Raw genomic sequence first — 19432 nt, 5'->3', positions numbered from 1 at the left:
TTAGTTGTCAGTAAATGTGTTAAAACCCTGTAAAATATTTTTATAATAAGTAAATATTTTTCTGCATCTGTAGAGAGGGGTTTTGCAGGAGTATTAGGCATCTGTTAACTGCTTTGTTTAGCAAATTCATTCACAAGGAGTTCTGCAGTGTAATATTGTTTTTTGTCATCTCCCTTGTCTGTTTCATTCTGAATTGCAAGGTGCTTCTGTGGGCACTCCTGTTAATACCAAGTACCACAAACTGCAGGCTAAGCTGTTCTTGGAATTGCCTGTACAGCAAGTATGAGCACTTGATTACTCCCAGAAAAAGATAAGCTTCCTTAAGTGAATTATGGTCATAAATGTGTATCATGAATTTAAGGGAGGGAACCCGAAAGAATGTTGTTGTTTTTTTTTAAAAGAAAAATGAAATGTCCCCAAGGCCCAAAATTAAAACTTAAAGTTGCACTTTAAAAGACAAGAATAGCTACTTTGAAAAAAATGGCGCATGAGTGAATACATTCAATAGCTATAATTATAGTGTCTCTTCCTTCTACCAATTTGCCTCAACCAAGTCTGTAACTAAAACCTTCGTGGTTCTTAAGCAGTATCTCTGCAAATTAAGATAAAAACAGAGTTTCCTTCTGAAAGCACCATAACGACTTGTGTTAAACTAGTATCAGCTAGAAATAGCTCTCTGCATATTCTTCGTTCATTCATTCATTAACAATTCAGCTTGGTATCTGAATTCTTTTTCATCCCTAAGTTGTGTGGAAGATCTTGCATATTGCACTATTTTATTTGTAGATTCTGACCAGCTCTTACAGCTGACTCTTGTGCCCTGGGTCAAAGTAGGCTGGTGCTTGGCACCCTGGTATACTAACCCCTGCTCTTGACGTAAGAACAGCAAAATAAAATTTTCAGATTTTCTGGTTCATCCACCAAGTGAGAAATTCTGGGGTTGTAGACCTAAAGAGTGGAATTTGAGTGTGTAGTGATACCCCATCCTCCCCCCCCCACCCCCCAATTCAACCGTAGACTTCTATAATGCGGGGTGTATTTGTATGACAAAGTATCTCCAAAGTTATTCAGAAAGAAAAGAGTGGAAGCACCCCTCTGTCAGCTGCTTACCAATCCTCTGTCTCTTATTTCTGCATGGAAATGACCCCCCCCAATATCTATCTATCTATCTATCTATCTATCTATCTATCTATCTATCTATCTATCTATCTATCTATCTATCTATCTATCTATCTATCTATCCGATTTGGAATCAGCCCGAATCAGGGGACAATGATTCAATTGGTTGATTCGGATCATTGTCCTGATTTGATTCAGCTGAATTGCTGCTTCTCCAAATCAGCATCAGATCTTCAGATTTGGCTGAATTGAATCTGAAGATTCGATGCTGATTTGGAGAATCATTGATTTGGCCATAGACGCAGCTTTAAATGTTTTTTGTACATACCTTGAGGTCCCAGGCGTGGCTCATGAAAGCTGAGATGGTGGGGCAGATGAAGCGTCCCTCAAGAGTGTGGGGGGTCCCCCCACGTGCTCGGTGGCGGACCTGGAAGTGGACCAGAAGTACTGCTGGTGCACTTCTGGGTCTGCCACCGAGCGCATGGGGGACCCCCCCTGCACCTCCCCAGCTCAGCGATTGGCCGTGGGGAACCTGGGTGCCCCCCAGACCCAGGAGGCACAAGTCGCTGAGTTGGGGGGGGTGGGGGGTCCCCTGCGTGCTCTGCAGCAGACCCGGAAGTGGACTGGAAGTGCTTCTGGTCCACTTCCGGGTCTGCTGCCAAGCGTGCTGGGGACCTCCCCACGCTCACATGAAACACTGCATCTACCCCACCCTTACAGCATTCATGAGCTGCCTGGTACCCTGAGGTATGTAGACAAAAATTTAAAGCTGTGTCTATGTCTGAATCATTAAATCTCTGAATCGATTTGGAGGATTCTGATTTGATTGGGAGAGATTAAAGGGCCTCCTGATTTAATTCTGATTTGGAGATTTGGCTGGCAAATAGGGCCAAATCTCCGCTGAATCGCTCTCTCTCTCATATATATAGTGTGTGTGTGTGTGTGTGTGTGTGTGTGTGTATGCCAATTGCCCATCAAGAATGATGGGGGGTAGTGTGAAGGGATGGAGCCCTGTGCCCCCTCCGTCTGGGCCGACTCCCACCTTCCCTCCTGCTGCTTGGGGTCTTGGCCCGCTCCCCCTTTCCTGCCACAGCGGTGGGGGTAGGAAAGGAGTTGCCCCGGGCTTGATGCAGGGGAGGACTGGGCCTAAGGGTGGGGAGAAGCTGGGCTGCTGCAACAGATGGTGGGGGGGGGGGGAGGATTGGGCCCGGGCCAACTTGGCAGGTGGATGGGAGGAGCGGGCTCGAAGCCAACATGGGAGGCAGAGTGGAGGAGTATACCTGGGCCCAAGCGGGGAGGAGGCTTACTCCTTCACATCCCCCACCTTCACATCCCCCACCTGCTGCCACATTGGGCTGGGCCTGCTGTTCCCCCCCCCCCCCCCCACTGCTGCAGCAGGCCAGCTCCTCCCTCCCCATGTCAGGCCCAGGCCCACTCCTCCCCTCCCCCACCCCCCCCCATCGTCGCCACTGCAGCGCACCTGCTCCTCCCCCCACCCGCATCAGGCCCACTCTTCCCCCCACCACCGCTGCTTTGTCCCACATTGGGCCCTGCCAGTGGCTGCTCCGGTGGCGTTGGCCACCTCCCCCCCCCATCCATTGTTGCCACCTGCAGGGAACAAGGCTGTTTGTCAGCCAGTCAGAGCGCAAGTCAAGCGTTATGGACAGACAGGCAGACAGATTAAGACATTTACTCTGTGTGTGTGAGTGTGTGTGTGTGTGTGTGTGTGTCACATTCAACCTTTTAAAATCTGCATAAAATGGCTTCAATCCTGGATTCTTAAGGTTTGTTTGTAAATTATAGGTAAGTTCCTTGTGAGGCAGCTGCATGTTGTATACTGTGTTTTACAGGTGAGGAAACTGGAAGCTATTTGTACTTCCAAAAGTAGAAATGGAAACAGAACTCTGGATTCCTGGCTACAAATAAGGTTAATACTTTAATGACTAAAACATCCCTCCTCTTCCCAGGTGCTGGTGTGGGGTGAATCCAGCCAATAATATACCATTTTACCTGGCATCAGCTTAATTCTTGATTGGTTCATTTATAAAAATACTCATCATTCACATAGGAATTCTCGAAGTCCTGTCTAATCTCACGCATCCTCCAGGTAATTCCAACAATGTTATAGACATTCCTTCTCAGTAGTGGGTCTTTCCAATGATTCCCATGGCTGTGACATTAAGTTAATGAAACAATCCCTACATGACTGTAGTTATGATTCTAGTCCTTCTGGGGAAGGAGGGGAAAGGGCATCAGTTTGGATTCTCCCACCAGAAACAGCATCATCTGTGATCAGTTTGATTACTCTCGTGTTATGATGAATGCCATCATTTTGATATTCCTAGAGCTAGATCATTTGACTAATCTTATGTTTTTACAGAGATGTGAAATGACTAAGCCAAGTCCAAAATAACACAAAACTGCCCTGGGGTGGAGATTCAAACCAGGGTTACTAAAATGTTCCCTTTGGTTAAAAAACGTTATGAACGATGTGTTTTATTTTTTCATAAAATGAGATCTGCCACTGATCAAACACTCAGCTCATTTACAATGAAAAAAATCCTGCAGTGATTCATCCAGCTGATATTAGCAAATGCAAACAAAGTAGCTTCCAAACCACCCTCAAACAATTAATTAATATAAATATATATATATATTTATTTAAAAGATAGCCTCTGCAATGTGCCCTGAGGTTCAACAGACTCTGGTTCAGTTGGATTGAGGGGGGGAATGAATTCCAGAGTTGAGAGCCCTCTGCTGAGATCTCTGTGTCCTCAACTCACAGATATGCAAAAAGCTAGGGTTATCAAATCAAACATGCCAATTAATTCTAAAGTCTGAGTTAAAACAGAAGGAGAAAGAGAATCTCTGAAATATGGAGGGGGGGGTGGGAGGAGTGCTAAATTTTGGTTTTGAAGAGCACCCAAGTAAAACCTGGTGGTTTTAAGCCGAGTTTGGATACGACCATCTCATGACAGTTTTGCAAAGTGATACTTTCCTTGGGGCTAATGTATTATGTGCCCCCAAGTAAAGTTGTCATTAAAAGGGGGGAAAAAAGGCTAAATGGCTAAACCCTCAGCTGCTTTATTGGCATTGGTGGGGCTGCCCAGATTGTTGTCAACCAAGGATCAGACCTCAAATCCACCTGAGGGCCTTGCCATTGCAAAAATTAACATTCAAAATGTAAGTGGAATAAAAAGTAATATGAAGAAGTCTGTATGAGTGTGAAACAATATCTCAGAGAAGTTTGTTGGGGTTGTTTGGGGTTTTTTTTGAGGGGGGTCATTCAACCTCCAAACCTAGACTGATTCACTTAGTGCAAAATTTAAGCACACATTATAGAAATCACATGAAATCATTTAATTTAGAACAAAGATTCCAAAGGCTGTCTATGTGTGTCTTGCTTTATCTTCCAGTAAGGTCACATGGCTCTATCTCCCTGTTAAACCCAAGAGGTCTACTTGGGTTCCTGAAGTAGGAATTCATTTGTGAATAGGTCATCCCATATGTTTCACTTACAAGGGATGTAAAAACCCAGTTCCCAGTTCAAGACAGAATCATTTTGAAACCCTCTTTTAGACCCTGGGTTGTTGAGAGAAGAATTATGATGCATCATAAGCATGAGTTACATAGTTCTCTATTCTTTTGACAGTTGTGAAGCTTGAAAGTAAGGGTTTAAGTAGGGCTGACGCATACTGCCGGATTTACCTATTTCAGCACAGCATGTCTTTTCTTCCAGTGTGTAGCACAAAGCATGGTCATTCTGTGCAGAATTTCTCTGCATGGCCAGGTGATGTTTAAGGAGACTAATGAGAAGAATGATATGGCCCATAACGGTGGTGTCAAGCAGAATATCGCAAGGTGTCTGTCTCAACGAGGCAGAAAGCAGGCCTTGTCCTAATTTATATTTCAAAGGGACAACTACATCACCTACTAAGTTGGACATTTACCCACTACCAAACCACAGGCAAATTATAGTCTTTCACCCAGTAACTATCCCTTCAACTTCCATTGGTTTAATGATAGCTACTTCGTTTGAAAAAATAAAAACAAAAGTCTGTCTCACTGACACGTCAGTCTTTTGCTGCGGGAACTGCAGCTGTGTCTAATTCAGTTACAGTATAGTTAGCCAGAGTGAATATAATATAAAAGCTACTCTATGGTTTTCTTTTTCTTGTGAAAAACATTCCCAATAGACAAATTAAGCCTGCAGCCAAATTTGAAGCCCCAAAAATGTTTTCATGTTGTGATACTGTCAACATTAGGTATTTTGTCAAACCAAAAAAACTTGCTTTTTTCCCAATATAGTTAACATTGTCACCTCATTTCCTGCGCTAGATAAACTGATTTTATACCAACATTCTTCCCAGTCGTCATTCTATATTTTTGGGTACAGGATGAGTTGACTGTTTTGGTGGTACGAAAAAAAAGGTTTCATTATGAAGGGTAGTAGTGAACCTGCCAGATAGGAATCTTTTCATTTGCTTAGCAGATGATTTCAATGCTGGATTCTGAACAGAAATGCAAAGAGGAGTAGGATAAAGTAATCAGAGTAGAGGATTTGTTAACATGTAGCCCTTTGTGGTATTTATGAATGATGAGTGAACAGGTTATGATTTCCTAATTTTATTCATTCTTCACAGTTATTCCAGTAGTTTGTGCAAATAAATATAGCTTTCTGTAATCGTTGTTCATTAGGTGACAACCTGCATACTATTCATAAGTTAAATATTTGTTTCTAAGCTCTGATTTTATGACTTGAATCCAGGGGGTGCGTCCAGACAAGTACAGCCGTGTGGTATGTGGCACCGCAAACAGGTTTGCAGCGCCACATACTGCATAGTCCAGTGTTCTCCGTGCTGCAAGGGCATGCTGCCTATGCAAGTGCTGCTCCATTTTTTGGACCCTTGGATATTCCCTGGATGCCGTGTCCACTCCCAGGGGGCAGGGGAGACCCGCGCCCCCCAGATCTGTACCCAGGGCAGGTGCAGGTGGAGGCACAGGATGTGGGCTCAAGCTCCCACCCTACTTCGGTCCCCTGGGGTCTCCGCAGCCCTGCGGGCATGACCCAGCACAGCTGGGGACAGTGGGGCTATGTAAGGATCTCCTTGCTGCTCCTACCCCCCCACCCTGCCCTGATGATGTGCCTCCTGTGCCTGCCGATGCCTTGAGGGGTGCACCCCATGCTGCTGCCCTGACTGCAGCCCCACGTGCAGGAGGCGCATCACCAGGGCAGTGCGGGGCAAAGAGTGGCGAGGAGATCCCCGTACAGCTCTGCTGCTGCTTGCCATGCCAGGTCATGCCTGCCGGGCTGCAGAGGCCGCAGGGGAGCAAAGCAGGGTGGCAGGGAGCAGCCCACACTGAGAAGCTGCTAGCCACTGCCAGCTCTGCCCTGCTTTGCTCCCCCAAGTCCTCTGCAGCATGGTGGGCCCGACCTCTCGTGGCTAGGGATAGTGGGGCCATGCAGGGATCTCACTGCTGCTCGCTCCGCCCTGCCCTGGCAATGTGCCTCCTGCACATGGGGCTGCAGTGAGGGCAGTGGCACAGGGCTGTGCCCCTCAAAGCAGCAACAGGTGCAGGAGGCATGTTGCCAGGGCAGCCGGTGGGAGGAGGGGCAAGCAACAGTGAGGAGATGCCCCTGCAAGCCTGCTGTCCCAGCCATGCCAGGTCATGCCTGCAGGGCTGCGGAGGCCCCAGAGGAATGAAGCAGGGCAGAAGCCTGCAGCCTATGCCTGCCCCAGGTACAGATCTGGGGGGCACGGGTCCCCCCTGCCCCCCCGGGAATGCACATGGCAGCAGGGAGCTGGCCCTCCCACTCCCTCTCCCCTGGATGAGCCACCCATAGCCCCATCCTGCTCCCTGCTGGGGCCCTGCAGCCACACATTGCAGCCCTGGGCCCCAAGCACTGCTCGACTGGGCAGTAGCCCCAGCCCTGCCCAGCTCCCTCCCTACAGAGGCCTCAATCCCCCTTCCCTCCCTCCACCCCTCTGCTTTCCTGCTGGAGCTGCTCTGCAGGCTGCCTGGGGCCACGTGCATATACATACATGCATATGACGCCCCCGGTCTCACTGCCTGTCTCACTAGCAGGCAGCGGCCAAACAATGTTAAAACAGGATATTGTGCAACTTTAAATGAGTATGTTCCCTAATCGATCAGCTTTTTAATAATGAAACAATGTTAACTGGGACAACGTTAAGTGAGGAGTACCTGTAATAGAAACTAAAGGCTGCCTATACACGTGCTTGGAGGTGGCAGTGAAAGCAGAGGGGGGAGCATTTAATTAGAGTGGTTCCTAGAAAGCTGCTCTAATTAAAACAGCTCACCATCACATGTATTAAGCCCCTGTACATTTCAAAATGGCAGTGGGATGCTTTAGCTAAAGTTTATTTGATGAGGTTTAGCTAAAACCCCACAGCCATTTTGAAACGTCCAAGGGCTTAATGTACATGATGGTGAAACAATGCTGGAGTGTTTTAATTAGAATGCGAACGAGCACATGTATAGGCAGCCTTAGGGCTTGTGTGCACTTAAAGGGTTATACCACTTTAACTAGTATAGTTACAGCAGTACAATCCCCCACCCTAATGTAAGTGTAGTTATATTGATATAATGGTATACTGATAATCTGTACTCATATATATATTCCTTTAGAGGAGTGATTGTCAACCTGGGTGCTGCGGCATCCTGGGGTGCCTTGGAATCCTTTCAAGGGTGCCACAGGATGTCACACAATGCTGCACCATTAGGTGTGCACAAGATAAATGTAGAGTTTCTGAGTCTTTCTGCATTCTTTGCAACAGGAGAGTTCCTCTATTATTTTTCTGTAGTCAAGAAATGAGTGAAAACTAAGAGCTGGCATTTTCTGTGGAATGCCTTGGGACTAAAAAAGGTTAAAAACCACTGCCTTAGAGGAAAGGAATAATTGTATCAGTGTAAATGAACTGTATGCTGTTAAAACTGCATTCATGCAAGGGCTTTTATCAATAGAACTGAATGGAGAAATATATCATATCCCTAATCAAAAAAGTTACACCAGAAAAACATTCAGGCATAGAGAAGGCCTAAGAACTGAACACTTTTTATTGCACAATATATACATTTACTCTAGGAATCTTAAATCTGCATGTGAATGAAATCCTTCCTGGGCATGTTGTTAAATGCAATCTTTAGCCACAGAAAGGGAGTTAGAGTGCATGCAGTGTTGTTCCACTTCAAAGGGACAGCAGTGAAAGAAGGTGTCATATCACCCCTGAGCATAGTAACGTTAACAGTGCAGTCACAACTTTGAATTGCTTTGTGTATGAGGAGCGTACACCAAGCAGAACTTCCATTTTTATTGGAAATGGAATCATCTGCTGGTGTACCTGCTGGTATATGGCTGTATGAGCGCTCGTGGTGCTCAGGCCAGGTCCCAGAGGACTGGAAAAGGGCCAGTGTGGTCCACATTTACAAGAAGGGGAGAAAGGAGGACCCGGGTAACTATAGGCCGGTTAGTCTCAGCTTGGTCCTTGGGAAGACCTTTGAGAAAATTATCAAGGAACACATCAGCGGGGGCCCAGCATGGGAGGTAATGCTCAGGGGCAACCAACATGGGTTTATTGCGGACAGATCCTACATGACTTAACCTTGTTTCCTTTTACGACTAGGTCACAAAGTCCTTGGATGTGGGCGTTAAGGTGGATGTCATCTACCTGGATTTCAAGAAGGCCTTTGACACTGTTTCTCATACTGCTATCATAAAAAAACTAGGCGACTGCAGCATTGATGCCTACACAGTCAGATGGGTGGCAAATTGGGTCAATGGTCACACCCAGAGAGTGGTGGCGGATGGGTTGTTTTCGACCTGAAGGGGTTTTGGGCAGTGGAGTTCCCCAGGGCTCTGTCCTTGGGCCTGTGCTATTCAACATCTTTATCAGTGACTTGGAGCTGGGTGTGGAAAGCACGCTGTCCAAATTCGCTGGTGACACAAAGATGTGGAGAGAAGTGGGCACACTGGAAGGGAGGGACAAAATCCAATTAGATGTAGACAGGTTACAGAGGTGGGCAGGTGAGAATAGAATGGAATTCAACGCAGACAAGCACAAGTTGTGTCTAGGGAGAGGGAACCTGCAACACACCTATAAGATGGGGAACACCCTTCTCAACAACACATTGGCTGAAAGGGATCTTGGAGTCATTGTTGACTCCAGGATAGACATGAGTCACCAATTCAAGGAAGCGGTCAGTAAGGCTAACCACACCTTGTTGTGCATCTACAGATGCATCACAAGCAGTTCCAGGGAGGTGATCCTTCCCCTCTGTGTGGTGCTGGTCAGGCCGCAGTTGGAGAACTGCATCCAGTTCTGGAAGCTGCACTTCAAGAGGGATGTGGCTAACCTTGAGAGGGTCCAGAGGAGGGCCACTTGCATGGTCAGGGGGCAGCAGGCCAGGACCTACAAAGACTAAAGGGCCTGAATCTATTTAGCCTCCACAAAAGAAGACTGAGAGGGGATCTGGTTGCTGTCTGTAAACTTGCCAGCGGAAAATAGGTGAGGCTCTGTTCCCCTGGGCGCCACCTGGGATAACAAGGAGTAACGTCCACAAATTGATTGAGAGCAGGTTCAGGCTTGATATCAGGAGGCATTACTTTACGGTTAGGGCTGCCAGGCTCTGGAATGGGCTCCCAAGGGAGGTGGTGCTCTCCCCTACCTTGGGGGTCTTCAAGAGGAGGTTAGATAGATATCTGGCTGGGGTATTATGATCCCAGCAATCATTTCTGCCCAGGGCAGGGAGTCGGACTTGGAGATCTGTTCAGGTCCCTCGTGACCCTAGAAACTATGAAACTACCTAGAAGAACTTCCATTTTGATTGCAGAAAATTTCCCTAAAGCTAGGTAATGCACAGTATTGTAAGGGATAGAAGACACTTCTGTGAGGATAATGTGCAGTAATGCAGCTTTGCATATTTTATTACCCTGGAAAATCCATGCATTTGAGCCATGGAGTGATATGCATCAACTGGGGCAGTTCATGCAGTCCTTTAATGTACAATTATTTGTACATGACACTCCCCTGATCCTCTTAATTTCAGGTGCCCCAGAGTAACAGACAATTAAGCCCAGATTTGGTGATGGGAGACTCCCAATAGGGCTGTGTGAAGCTTCGGTCACTGATTTGATTCAGCATAGATTTGGCCTGATTCGAATCAGGAGGCCCTTTAATCTCTCTGAATCGAATCAGAACCCTCCAAATCAATTCAGAGAAATTCAGAAAGATTCAACAATTCGGACATAGACACAGCTTTAAATATTTTTTCTACATACCTGTAGGTAGCAGGGGCTTGTGAATGCTGCGATGCTGGGGTGCATGGAGTGTCCCACAGAAGTGCAGGGGGTTCTCCAGCACACTCGGCAGCAGAACTGGAAGTGGACCAGAAGCACTTCCAGTCCACTTCTGGGTCCACCGGGGAGCACGCGGGGGGCCCCCCCGTGCCTCCTCCCAGTTCGGTGACTAGTGCCTCCTGGGTCTGGAGGGGCACCCGGGGTCCCCCTGTGGTTGATCACTGAACCGGGGGGGGGAGGCACCCAACATGCTCAGCAATGGACCCAGAAGTGGACCAGAAGTAGTTCCGGTCCGCTTCCAGGTTTGCCGCCGAGCACATGGGGGGTCCCCTCCCCCCAAACTCCTGTGGGAAGCTTCATCTGCCCCACCATTACAGCATTCACAAGCCGCACCTTGTACCTCGAGGTATGCAGAAAAAACATTTAAAACTGTGTCTGTGGCTGAATCAGTGATTCTCTGAATCAGCATTGAATCTTTAGATTGGGATTCGGCTGAATTGAATTGGGACAGTGATCCGAATCAACAAATCGAATCACTGTCCCTGATTCAGGGCAAATCTAAATCCAAATTGAGTACGCCCTGTTTCGCACACCCAGACTCCGAGTAGAAACCAGAGGCACCATTGTAAGTAATCCCTTGTCCGATTCAAATACTCCCTTTTTTCTCTGTTTGTAGTTGGCTCAAAACGGTTTGTTCACAATAAAACCAGAGTTCTTGACACTGTGTATCTTATTTTGTGTCTTGCCACTCCCCATTCCCATGTCATGTGGAAATGTTATCTGATTAAGCCCTTTGACATGTATAACTAATGACTCCTTCCTTACCCTTATCTCATTTGCCCGTTGTTTCTCTGGCTTTCCCTTTTCTTCTTTTATCTGTATCATCTAATCTAAGAAAATAATTCAAAAGATTTTCCATTAAAAAAAAATGCAGCCCCAGTTCTCCTGAAAACATTCATTCCCAGCTTTTTCTTTTCAAACCATAATGTGTCATGGTCTGGTTCTGCAGTCATTCTTAGCTGGAGAACTTCTTAGCTATGATGCATTATATTGGTATTTAAGGAATTGAAAATCAATCTCATGGCCTTATGGCTTAAGTTCAACACAATAGTTTCTTGGGCTCAAACGTCACGCCAGGCTTTTTGGGTTAGGTTTAAAAGCCCTGCCAAGCTTGCTGCCAGACTGGTTTGGAGTCAGCTTACTCTTATCCATAGGTCTGTTTCATGTGGAATTTTAATTTCACAAACTAGGACAAATAGCTTTGATAAAGAAAGGATGGTTCAACTGGCATTTTGCATGAAGTCATAGCTGCAGGTTTTGTACAATTTAACTATATAGCGTGAAGGTACCTATTAGTAAATTTGACAAAATAAAGCAAGCTTTTATACCAATGTAAATGTGGCCATGCAAAAGGAATTTAAACCAATTTTAACAATATCAGTTTCTAAACCAGTATGGTTAAATCACTACAAAAACTCTGTAGATTCACCCTAAGCCTTAGACCGTGACTTAATCTGCATACACACACTAGGACTAAGAACTCCCCTTTAAACCTTCATTCAAGCTTCCTGAGCCATGTGTAGACGAAATGAGAGGCGTGTGTGCACATCACTTTAAAGTGGCCTAAACGCTTTTGCACCACTTTAATGGTGAAGATGTTTGCACGCCTTGGTGGCATATTGCGCATTAATTCCAGCTGCTGTAGCAAATTCAGCAGCGTAATGCGCCTTAAATGATGGGGCACAGCAAACTAGAACTCCTCCAAGTGGAGCAGGCAGGCGGGGAATGGCAGAGTGCTGGTTCCATCATGCTAACTCAGGGGCCAGTTTGGCTCATGCTGGTATGGCTGTCATTAGAAGGGACGAAGCGCCCACCCTCCTGTTTTGTATTCAACATAACTGCTAGTTAGTATTGAAAATACTTGCCTGATAGTGTTTTGTCAGCAGCAGAGTCAGTCTTCTGGAGGGGAGATGAGAAGTACCAGCAGTAGCTGCTCTATGCAGTTTAATAGGAGCAATGCCAAGAAGTCTCTTCATTTGAAAGCTTGATGGTCATGCCGGCAGAACTGGGTGGGCAGGATAAACACAGGATGGTTCTCTCCCTAAGTGGAAAAGCTTTTACTTCTAGTCATTCATAATGTGTTTCCTCATCTTCTGTTTCACAGAGACGCAGAGACTTCCTCCAGTTGATGCTTGATGCCCGCAGTTCAGCTAGCTCTGTTGCACTGGAACATTTTGACTTAGTCAGCAAAGCTGATACTTCAGTTCAGGACCCTGATCCTTGTGGTGATAAGGCTCTGCCTACAAAGCTTCAGGTGACATTAACTGAAGATGAGATAGTAGGCCAAGCCTTCCTTTTCCTGATTGCTGGGTATGAGACCACCACCAGTGCACTCTCCTTTGCCACCTACCTATTAGCCACCAACCCAGAGTGCCAGGAGAAGCTGCTGCAAGAGGTGGATGAGTTCTCTGAAAAACATGTGAGTATATTTGGTGGCTTCATACTTTTATATGAAGCATGAGAAACTGGTGAGCACCGAGACTAGCATGCCCTCCTTCAAAGGTGAAGCTAGACTCTTTGTTGCCAGCATTAGCAAGGTAAGTTACATTCACAAAGTTGTGTTCACCCAAACTGAAAAGTTTACACCTTTGAAATCAAATGGAGTCAGGGGTGCAGAGATTAAGGTTCCAACAATAATATTTCATTAGACCATGATTCTACTTTCTATTAATATACCATGAACATAAATTTGCACTGTAGCATCTAGAGTATACATCCTGTTTTAGGTACATGAAGCTACTCATTAAACAAGAAAAAACGGATCATACAGTATTAAATGTCACCATCTTGTCTAACAGAGTATGGATACTGGTCTGTTGCAAACTAATCACTAGGTAGCATGTATTTCAAAGCTTTCTGAGGCCAGGTAGCATCTGGTCATTATTTCTAGTGTTGCACATCTCAAGGCTTAGACCTTGGAAAGAATATAGCACAGACTTAGCAAGGAAATTATTTACCCATTATCTGTTTATCCTGAAACCATTTGAGTTACAGAACCTTGAAAACAGCAGCCTTGCCCCAGTCTGATCTCAGACCACCTTTGAGTCAGGCTGGGCAGAATCTGTCCTCTCCTTTTCCTCTTGGGCCACGGTTCCATCAGCCATGATGGCATCTCAATTTAGCAAATTCATTGTTCCATGGGTTTTGTCCGTTGCTAAGAAATGATCAAAGCTTGATCCAGATTGATCTGTGATATTCTCTCAGTCATGGTTCTTCAGTGAGGTGCTAAGCACCTTTCTTGAGCAGGGCAGCTCTCTGCAATACCATTTAGTAACCTTGTCTTGGGTGAGGTTCTGCACATAACAGAATGGAGTAGCTACTAGCTTCAGAATATCCTTATTTTGTTCCTGTTATTTTAAGATTCATCCTTACTGCTTTATCAACAGAGTTTTTTTCACGTCATTAGCTCTATTTTTGAACGGAAAATTGCCTGTGTTTTGTAGTTTTAGCTGTGAGTTGAGCACAGTGAGGTTTTGAAAGAGTAGCAGTCCATCTTTGCTGATGTTATAGTTTGTCTATGGATGATTTTCTGTGAAGCAAGGTATGGTATCTCTTTACAATATGAATTTTTGCAGCTGAAAAAGATAGCAAGTGGTTCTCAGCTGATGTAAATTGGTGTGGATTGATAAGAGATCTATGAAACAAAGCCAGTTTTCACCAGTAGAAAATTTGACTCCAGAATTTTTTTTCATATAAAAGCCCTACATTTGAAAAGTGCTGTGGAGATCCTTCCTTTCCCAATTTTTTGCTAGTCTGTAAAACTGCGCAATTCAAGTTTTCCCCTCTTTGACCCTCTTTGACAACTTGAATTGCGCAGTTTTATAGACTGACAAAAAATTGGCTTGATGGTAAATGTTATGACAGATATTAGTTACTTTGAATTTTCATCGGCAAGAACATAGAATTCATCGTAATAATGACCTGTGAAGGTGCTGTTTGAACATCAATACTTTAAATTTTATCAGTAACATAATTTAGGTGCAGGCTTAAACATTTCAAATACTCATTCACTTTAAACCAAAGCATTTTAAATCTCCTTCATTTCATGTGCCTATCAAGTCCAAGTTTTCTTGATTGCAGCTGATTATTCTTTTTTTTTATGGCATCCTTTCATCTGTGAGAGACACTAGAAATTGCAGATTGTAGATGGCTTGCAATATCTCATATAACTGAATAGTTCAATCTGAAATTTGCACGATCTGTGGCAGTGCTTGCAAATGTATGTGTAATGGCTGGGTGGTTCAGGAGCTGCTTGCTTCCTGCGGACTCTTTTCTCTTCAAGCTGTTGTAGCCAATTCCTGTCATAGATTTGAGTGCCCTGGTGGAGATGATGACATCACTTGTTCTGATCACTTGCCAAGGTTTCCTGTTAGCCAGGATCAATTCCAAATGCCTTCATATCTTGCTTGCATGCTGCATCTTTATAGCAAAATTTGGGGCATCTGGTTGTTCTTGTTCCCGCCAATAATTCCCTGTGTAGCTTGTCCTCGGGTATACGTCCATCTTCCAATCTACTCAGATGGCCTAGCCGGTGCAGTATTCTCTGAGTAGGGTTGTCACACTTGGTAAATTTGCCCTTTGAAGAACCTCTTCGTTGGTAACTTTATCTTACCATTTAATGTTGAGTATGTGGCATAAACAGTGCTGGTAGGAGCTGTTTAACCTTTTCTCTTGATGTGCAGAAGTTGTCCGTGTTTCCACACCATACATGAGAGTGCTGAGTATGTAAGTTTTGTAGACTAGCATTTTGGTCTTGATGGTAAGCTTTGAGTTGTTCCATGCTCTTTTACTTAGTCTGCTGAAAGTGGTGGCAGCCTTTCCGATGTGAACATTAAGTTCTTCATCCAATGAGAGGTTCGTGGTCACTGTAGAACCTAGGTAGCTGAACTTTTGAACTACATCTAGCTGATTCTTGTTAAGGGTGATTGATGGTTCTTGTGGAACTCCCTGTTTTCTTTATGCTGATAGTGAGAGCAAATGCCTGACAAACTCTTGAAAGGCGATCCATGAGATCTTGTAGCAGGTTTTTGTTGTGGGCTATGAAGGCATCATCATCAGTGACTAGAAGCTCCCTGATCAGCACCTTTCTAACTTTAGTCTTTGCCTTGAGTTGTGACAGATTAAAGAGTTTCCAACCAATCTTGTGTGAAGATGCAGTTCACATTCCATGTCTTTAAACACACAGTTTAGGAGTACCGAGAAAAAGATTCCAAAGACTGTAGAGGCAAGAGCATATCCCTGCTTCACTCTGCTTTTCATCTCAGCTGTCCAAAGTGGACCCATCAAACTGAACAGTTGCTTTCATGTTGTCATGGAAGGAACGTATTTAACAGGATTGGTGGGCATCCTATCTTTTCTAGGACTGAAGATAGGTCTGCTCTGCTGCCCACGAACGACATGTGTCCCCGCAGGCGGGGTGGGGCATGGTGACTGCCCACAGGCAGCAGTGGCAGTGGTGGGGGTGTGGTGGCAGTGAGTGAGGAGCTTCCTCAGGCAGCCGTGGTAGTGGGGGTGGGGGTGAGCACCGACTGGCAGTTGACGACCACCCGCAGATGCTGTCAGCAGCGGCCAGCAGCAATCGGGGACTGCCCACAGATGCCACCAGCAGCATTGGTGACACTTCTGTCAGGGAGCGCACCACCAACCTCAGAGGGTGCACGTACACCCGTGTGCACCCCCTGCGCATCACCAATGCTGCTGACGGTGTCATATGCTTTCATTAGATCCATGAAGGCAATGTACGATGGTCGGTTTTGCTCTCTGCACTTTTCTTGAAATTGATGCAGGGAAATATAATTTCTGTGGTTGATTTTCAGGCCCTGAATCCACACTGAGAGGCAGGGTAGACATGACTCGCCAGCTGTTGTAGATGGACCAAGAAGACCCTTGCAAAAGCTTTTTCTGCTATACTTAGTAGCGAGACACCTCTGTAGTTCTTGCAGTTGCCCTTATCTTTTTATACAAAGTGATGATGTTTGCATCACACGTGTCTTGGGGTACCTGTCACCCTCTTTCCAGCATCTGAGTAGCAGCTGATGAAGATATGGTAGTAGGCTTTTTTTCACACACTTGAGACTTTCCACTGGGGTGCCATTTTTTCCACTTGATAATGCCTTGCTTAGCTCTTCTACAGTGGGCTTCACATCTAACTCTAGCATGACCTGTAGAGTTGGTATTTGGTCCAGTGATTTGCTTTTGGTGATATTTCTTTCTTGTGATATTATATTATATTATATTATATTATATTATATTATATTATATTATATTCACTGGAATAGAGTACATCAGTCAATCTGATAGTTCTGAATTCTCTGCTCTTTTGGTTAATTATTATAAAAGTGTGCAGCATCCTGAATCTGTTTTTGAAATTATTTATATTTGTTTTCTATCAGTTTTTTTAATGTTTCATAGGGCTTATAGGAAAAAAAATAACATAAGAGATGGTATTCTCATAGTATTTCAGCTGACCAATTTGCATGATAAAATCTTTATCGGAATCTGATTTTTTTTTTTTCCTGAAAACGTCTAATTTTTCTCTGGCATGGAAACTCTAGTTTTAGGGTATGCCAAAATATTCCAGTTTTACTTAGCTTCAGTCATGCAAAAATAATGGCCAGGATCAAACTGTCATGAAAACTTGCTTTTATCTATCCATTATATTCAAATGTACCCACGGTAACAATTCTGCCTTTAAGCAGGTAAATAATATGTTCCTAGGTTTTTGAAAGACTCCTTTTGTTCTAAGGTTGTTGAAGTAAGTGAAAGCAGAGAAATATAGGCATTCAGCAGCCTGGTACATGAGGCTCTTTCTTGGCAAAATCACACATTTTATGCATATGGTCTTGTCCAGCTCAATACAGTAAAACTATTGATATCTTATGTTCTAATTAAAAGGCTCAGATTTATAACCTTAGGTTGTTATTAGCACTATTGCATTCCAACCAGAGCATATTAACCTGTTTCATTCATATATGTAGGGCCAAATTCTGTGTTCCCACCCAATTGGTGAATTCAGTTAACCTCAGTGTGTGTTGCAAAGGTGTGACTGACAACACTTTTGGACCTGTAGCTTATATAACTTGGCTTATATTCTTAATGCATTAGCAACCAGAAATCCCAGTCAAAATTGTTGTCTCATTATGGTACATATTATACAGAGAAGAATAATATCCAGGGGCTATCCAAAGGCTAGGGAAAAGGATGTAGTAAAATATAAACACTTGCGTGCATGTGTTTGTGTAAGTGCTGTCATTAATTGCTTGGTTAGTTGTAGGCATTGTGTTATTCACTGGTGTCTGTCTCTTCTCTGAGCTATTATTGTTATTAGGTTCAAGGCGAGTTCTTTTTATTTCTGTAACAAATTAGTTTTCTTTATTGTTCCATCTTCTGGGGTATTTAGGGAAAGTTGTGTAGCTGGAACATTAATGATGAGGCATGATGTTAAGAGGTAGGTGGGAAACGTGAACGCATGTTAACTGGGTGATTTAACAACTTAATAAACGCTTGGATCATTTCACAATCATAAACATAATATTGGCCTTGTCTCAGTTATCTAATGGACACTAGCCTGGCCACCAAACTGAGCCATTGTGTGTAATATATGCGCAGTGGCCAGTTGCCCTTCTGAAAGCATTTCCCCTGTGACTTTGCTGAATCTCAGTTTTAGTTACGATGGATATCATACCACCACACATACAGGGAAGGAGGAGAACAAAACTAAAGCAATTCATCTGCTCACTTTAATATCAGGAAATCCATGTTTCCAATCTGTATGCCCTCTCATAAGGTTTCTTATTACTATTACCAAAGTTAATCTTTTGTGTTAGGGGAGCCTGGATGTAGGAATCTACCTCAGTATCAGGAAGAAGATGCTGCCATTCAACTCAGTTAGCAGAGTTATCAACTGCCTAAAAATAGAAGAAAATGTGCATAAATGGCTTCAAGAAGTGGTGCGGGAAGGGAGCAGTTTAGGCACAGGAAAGTAAAGATATTCTGTTTTGCATTATGCACGGGGGGAATAAGATTCAAAAGCTCACTGTTGTCCATTCAGTCACCAAAACTTGATTCTGTTACAGCAATAGAATTATGAAGAGTATGCTAGCTTGTCTCTGACCTTTAGACCAGGTACTTTACAGATTGAGGATCACAGGAGAAGAATTTTAATAGGACAGAATGTGGAAAATCATGGTGCTGGCCAGGTTGTGCATTAGTGGTAGATAAGTGAAGCCTGCATTTATTTGCAGATGTAGAAGTATTAAACACAGTGTCCTCCCCAGCCAAAATTATATTTGGGTAAATGCAGTATGCTTCTTAAATTACCCCAGGAATTTTGCTTGCCTTGTACAGTATATTTCATTACCCTATACTGTAGTGTAGAGTTGCAGGATGATCTTAAAACAGCTGCTGCATTGCATCCCAGGGATGGCAGCATGTGAATGGTGGACAAAATGATTGATGTATGTATAAGATTAGTTTCTACAGAGAGAACTAGTTAGCTGTGTTAGTCTGAAGTCAGGCAGAAGGCAGGGCAGACCAAAACTTATAGATTAATAAAATGAAAGAAAGAAGGAAGGAAAGAAGGAACGAGAGAGTTTTCCTGAGATCAAGCTCACTTTATAAGGTGCTGTGAAAGGACATGCACAAAGCAATATATAAAATGGAGATAGTGATTCTAATACAAAAGGCAGGGAGGAGAGGGAAGGGAGAGGAAAACCGGTATGCAATAAACTCATAGGAACAAACGGCTCACAAAAGCTAATGCAGGTAATAAGATAAGAATCTACAGTCCCTGTTTAAATCATGTTTAACACAATCCAGTCTGGGCATGATTCTTGTTCTGTTATTTGGCTTAGGTTGGCTTTTAAAGTTTTCCTGCCTTTGTGACTTGTTGGGGCTGATGTCAAATCAGTTTTCGTTCAGTCTTACATGTAGCGA

General features: G+C 44.2%; 1 protein-coding gene across 5 annotated transcripts in view; it reads left to right on the top strand.

The window, feature by feature from the left end:
- The window catches only part of TBXAS1 (thromboxane A synthase 1), a 374873-nt gene that overhangs the window by 254785 nt on the left and 100656 nt on the right, over positions 1–19432 (top strand). For all 5 annotated transcript variants that reach the window (XM_006275179.4, XM_019489677.2, XM_059726452.1 and 2 more), the window contains one exon: positions 12603–12917. In XM_006275179.4, coding sequence (XP_006275241.1) covers positions 12603–12917 — 315 coding nt within the window. The remainder of the gene's footprint in view (positions 1–12602; positions 12918–19432) is intronic.

The sequence above is a fragment of the Alligator mississippiensis genome, chromosome 4 (assembly GCF_030867095.1).
Source record: "Alligator mississippiensis isolate rAllMis1 chromosome 4, rAllMis1, whole genome shotgun sequence".
Taxonomy (NCBI): domain Eukaryota; kingdom Metazoa; phylum Chordata; order Crocodylia; family Alligatoridae; genus Alligator; species Alligator mississippiensis.
The sequence above is the reverse complement of the archived record's forward strand: the minus strand, read 5'-3'. Positions and strand labels throughout refer to the sequence as shown.